Source organism: Haliaeetus leucocephalus, unplaced genomic scaffold, assembly GCF_000737465.1.
Source record: "Haliaeetus leucocephalus isolate CR32 unplaced genomic scaffold, Haliaeetus_leucocephalus-4.0 Scaffold219, whole genome shotgun sequence".
Lineage (NCBI taxonomy): Eukaryota > Metazoa > Chordata > Aves > Accipitriformes > Accipitridae > Haliaeetus > Haliaeetus leucocephalus.
The window spans coordinates 235,618-240,718 of record NW_010972655.1 but is presented as its reverse complement, the minus strand read 5'-3'; the positions used below and the strand labels follow the sequence as shown (position 1 = coordinate 240,718).

At 62.0% G+C, this 5,101-nt stretch overlaps 1 protein-coding gene across 1 annotated transcript; it reads right to left on the bottom strand.

The window, feature by feature from the left end:
• Positions 1-695: 695 nt before the first annotated feature.
• Positions 696-3,944, bottom strand: F11R (F11 receptor). Its single transcript, XM_010566927.1, has 10 exons — positions 3,893-3,944; positions 3,601-3,657; positions 3,175-3,288; positions 2,937-3,080; positions 2,498-2,700; positions 2,317-2,419; positions 1,754-1,861; positions 1,651-1,660; positions 1,406-1,454; positions 696-1,079 (listed from the first exon to the last, which is right to left on the bottom strand). Exons 1-10 carry the CDS (start codon positions 3,942-3,944, stop codon positions 1,044-1,046), a joined length of 876 nt encoding a protein of 291 aa, XP_010565229.1. The 3' UTR covers positions 696-1,043.
• Between the last annotated feature and the right edge of the window lie 1,157 nt (positions 3,945-5,101).

Genomic DNA, 5,101 nt, shown 5'->3' with positions numbered 1-5,101 from the left:
CCCCCCCCCCCCGCCCCCCCCCCCCCCCCCCCCCCCCGGGCTGTGGGGACACACACACATACCGGGGCATCACCGATAATCGGACACAGCTGCGGCGCCACGTCCCCTTGGGCTGGGCGCCCCCCTGGCCCTGCTCGAGCCCATCGCTGCTGCTAACGTAGAGCTCTGCTATTAACGTGCAGCCCCAGCTGCCCCCCCTCGCTGTGCTGAGGCCAGGAGATACATATACATACATATATATATATATATATATATAGTGCGACTAATCTATATATATATAACGGGGAAGGAAGGTTCCCCCCTAGAAAGACTGGCTTGCTGAAGCTCCACTGCCACCGAGGCACCCTGGGGTCTTGTCCTCGATTTGGGGGGAGAAAAGGCAAAGCAGTTACTAAATAAACGTTATGTTGATGGTGGGGAACGGCTCTGCCAGCTGCGCTGGGGAAGGGGGGCAGCCTTGTGTGTCACCCTTGGGTCCCAATGTCCCCAGGGTCCCCCTCAGCCCCCAAAAGCAGGTGGTGGGGGGTCTGCAGAGCCATCCCTGACCCATCCACCCATGTCCCCCCACCCCGAGGAAAGGGCACCAGGCACTTGGTACAAGGACACAGGTTTATTTCTTTCCAGCAGCAGCCACCTGCAGCCATCACCCACGGGCTCAGTCCAGCCCCCGCCCCAGTACAGGGGGGCAACTGGGACTGGCACTGGGGGAGATGCACTCCCACCGCCCAGGACAGTTGGGGGGCATGTGCAGCTACACCAGCCCCCACTGCAGACCTGTCCCCTTCAAGGACATGGCCAAGAAACCCCCCGGGGATGCCGTGATGCCCCCAAAGGTCAGCAGTCCTCGTGCAGGGGCACGGCCAGGACCTGGGTCCTGCTGGGGAAGGGACAAGGCAGGGGGGGACAGGAGACCTACCCCCTAAAAAACATCTGACATGACTGCAAAGGCACCAGGTGATACTTAAAAAAAATAATAGTTAAAATCATGGCATAGCTACAGTAATTCAGAAACATTTACAAGAGTTGGTGGCGCGGGAGGAGCTTCACACCAGGAAGGAGGACGTCTGCTTGAATTCTCCCTGCAGGGACAAGGGGGACGTTAATGGTGGTGGGTGATGGGGAATAAGGTGGGACAAGGGCTGTGGGTGAGGAGTGCCTGCCTGGCTTTGCAACTGTCCCCAGGGAGAGCAGGTCACAGTCCCTGAGGAGCCCAGCTTGCTCCAAGCAGGACAGGGACAAGGGATGCTGGGGACAGGGATGGCACCTGAGCGCCCAGGGGGGCACTGGGGTCCCCACTCAGCGCCTTCGGGCACCCCGGGGAAGGTGTCTGGCTTCGCACACCCTGCCAGGACGTGACAGAGCCACGTGGCACTGTCACCACCCGCCCGTCCCAGCCCGTACTCACTTCGCTGCGGTGCGAGGGCTGGCTGTAAATCACCTTCTTGCCGGTGGTGCTGCCGAAAGCAAGGGTGTTAGAAGAGGTCACGCTGCCCAGAGTCCCCCTTGTCCCCACCCTGAGCACCCAGTGACACCCAAGGCACCTTCCCAGCCCACGGACAGGGGCTGGGGGAGGAAGAGACCACCCGTCCCTGCTGGCAAAGGAAGAGGAGGCAGACAGGAGGGAGGCAGCAGCATTACGGCTTCACTTACTCTTTTCTCTCTGAAATGAAAGAAACAGAAGAGGGGTTTTAGGGAGGAGCGGGGGGGGGGCACTGGGGCGAGCGATTCCTGGGGTGGCCAGCGCAGTACTCACTGCTGAAGAAGCCCCGGCTGTAGGCAAACCAGATGCCGAAAGCCACGAGTGCCAGCACCATCAGCAGCACCACAACTGCAGCCACGATGCCACCCACATTGACTTCACCTGGAAAAAGGGGGACCAGGACATCAGAGGGTGGCTGGATCCTGGCACAGAAATCCTCAGCTTGGCACCCACGGGATCCCGCAGAAATCCCAGCGGGGGCCTCTGGTCCAAACCCAGCTCCAAGCGGGGCCAGCATCGAAGCTGGATCTGGCTCAGAGGCGATCGGGCTGCCCAGTCGAGCTTTACCCATCCCCAATGGCAGCTTTCCCCCCTCCCCCTCCACAGCATCATGCCAAGGGCTTGTTTCAGCCTGGGCTGTCGGAGGCCAGGGTCATTAACATCACAGCTAATTAACGTCTTTGAACTTGGTAGGGCGAAGGGGTGATGGCATCACCTTGCACCAGCATCCCCCAAAACATGACCTGTGCTGGATGCAGCCCAGGCAGAGCCTGGAAAAGCCCCACACTGGGTGGGGGGGAAGGGACGCAGCACTGGCCTCTGCTGCTATTCCTTACTGGCTTCCATATGGATAACATCCGATTTCTGGGGGGAGCCCACGTTGTTCATCGCCTCACAGTAGTAGTCACCGGTGTCGAAGCCGCTCAGGGGCTCAAAGATCTAGATGGGAGCAGAGAGATGAAAGCGGGGCAAAGGAAGGCTGGGGGGGTCCCCAAGTTTGGAGCACCCTGTGCTCACCAGCTCCCCCGTGACGGGGTCCAGGGTGTAGGAGGAATTTCTGAAGGTCAGGCTGGTTTTGGGGTTGGCGGGCATCAGCATGCTGTCCTTGTACCAGCGGAAGGTGGGGGGCGGTGAGCCGTCTGTCTCAGTGCACCGCAGCACGGCCTTGCTGCCGATGGTGGCCGAGGTGGGGACATGGGCCACTGGCTTGGAGGGGGGCACTGTGGGAGAGTGTCACGTCGGGGCTGGCTCGGCACGGCACAGCACAGCTCACACCAGGGAGGGACAGGGCGCCTAAAGGGCATGGGATGGCCGTGCCGGCATCCTTCCCCCAGCTGGCTGTCCCCATGTGACGGTGGAGACAAGGATGAGCTCAGCCAGAGGGACAAGAAGCGGGTCCCGGGACAGCAAAGCTACGCAAGGATGGGCAGGGAGGGGGGCTCGGGGGCAGCCGCACCTTGGACGATGAGGTTCACCTCCGACTTGGCGATGTGGCTGCCGTCCCCCACCACCTCACAGATGTACTTCCCTGTGTCCTCCCGCGTCACTGTGTTGAAGTGGATGGTGGTGGGCGAGAATTGGACCCGGTTCTTGTACGGCTCTGCCAAGAGAGAGGAGATGGGGCTGGGAACCAGCTCTGATGGATGGACAGATGGACAGACTGCCCCGAGCCGGGGGGGGTCCCAGGGACGTACCTGTCAGCTCTCCCCCATAGTAGAAGAGGACGAGCGAGGAGCCCTTCTGGAACTTCCACTCAATGCGGGGGTTACTCCAGCTGGACCGATATGCCGAGCAGGGGATGTCAGCAGCTGGCGGGGTAGAGTGATGCTGCAGGCGCATGCCGCCATGCTGGAGTGGCACCGCGCTCGCATCCCATGGTGGGTGGCAATCCAAACCGGGAACACCTGAACCCCCCGCCCTGGTCCAGCCCCACATGGGAAATCCACCCTCAGCCTCAGGCCCCGTGTCCTCTGGGGATCCGGAGACCCCAGGGTGAGCCCCATTTGCAGCACCAGAGGTGCCAGGGGATGCAGCTCAGCCACGCCTCTGCCCCAGGATAACAGGGGGGACGGGACCGTCGGTGAGCTGGGGGGTGCTGGGGGCCCCAGCCGGGCACTCACGCTTGTTTTCAGGCACTTCTTTGGTCTCAGAGGTGACCTGGGCTCCCACCAGGGACGCTGTGGGGGGAAAGGACAGAGCTGAGAAATCCTGGGGGGCCCCAGTGATGGAATATGGGGAGCAGGAAAGGCTGTGGCTGGGTCAGGAAGGTCACTGGGAGCCCTGAGGCAGCAGTGACGGTCCCCAGGGCAGTGGTGATGGCATGTTGTACCACACTGCCCAGCATGCCGCAGCCCTGGGAGCTGGAAAATCCTGTCCTGCTTGCTCTGGGTGCTGCCCGTGCCGTCACGTCACCTCCCACCCTGCCCGGTTTCTGCCCGGTTTCACAGGAAACTGGCCGAGGCATTTCGCAACTTCCTGCCCTCTGTGCACACACACACAGGCGCACGCACACACACACACACACAGACACCCCCACATCCCCACACACGTGCGCATGTGCCTCGTCACAGCCTGCACACGCATGTCTCCTGCCCTTCCCCATGGCCATCGCCCCTGCCAGGCCGCAGTTGGCTACGGCGATGGCAGCGTGGTCTGGTGCTGTCGGTCTGGAGGGTTGGTCCGGGCTGCCGGCTGTGTCCCCTGTCCTCAAGGCCGCTCAAAGCTGGCGTCTGCCAGCACAGCCGCCCCAGCTCCTTGTTTTGGGCCTGGGGAAGGCGGCGACACCAGCCAGTGAGTCACACCACGGGGGAAGGTGACTGGGAACTGGTGTGGCCTCATCCCCAACCCACCTGTACCTTTGGACCCAAACCACCTCCAAGTGAAACCCAGGTGTCTGGTGGCAGAAATATCAATTTTGGGATGAAAAAGGGGGGAAACGGGGCATCTGGTGTCCCCAAGCACAGCGTGCTTCCCAACACGGGCCCTGACGATGCTCCCGAGAGCTGGCACAGTACTGGCCGGGAACACCATCGGACCCCCATCATGGCCAGGTCTTGAATCATACCATGGCTCAGTAAGGAGGGGAAAAGGATTTGGGGTTTGTTCGGGTGGAATTGGGGCAGAATCAGCAAAAAGGTGACATCCCGCAGGCCCTGTGGGATCATCATGGGGGTACTCGGGGGGAGCTGGAGCAGGACAGGGCCCTGGGGTGGGTGACCTGGCCCAGGACACAGGAGCTGCTCGCTCTGGGTCCGAATCAGCTGGGATCGGGTTAATCCCAACCTGCTCCGGGATTGTTCCAGCACAATGGAGGGGACGTCATGGCAGGGACAGGAAGGCCACTGCTGGTGGTGACAAACCCCGTAACTTCGGCCTTTGGGAGCGCCGGCGGCACGGCACCGGCTACTCATTAACCCAGGGCGTGGGGACACATCTCGACGTCTGCCATGGGGGGAGCGGGACAGGGACACCCCCACCACTGCTTGCAGGGACTCCACCGGAGCCCACGGCATGAGGAAAGCCGTCAGCCGGGATGTTTTGCCATGGCGGGTTTCCGGCCCCGGGAAGTGCAGCCAGATCCACACCCCTCGCTGCCGGCCCTGTCGAGACCCCCGGCACCCT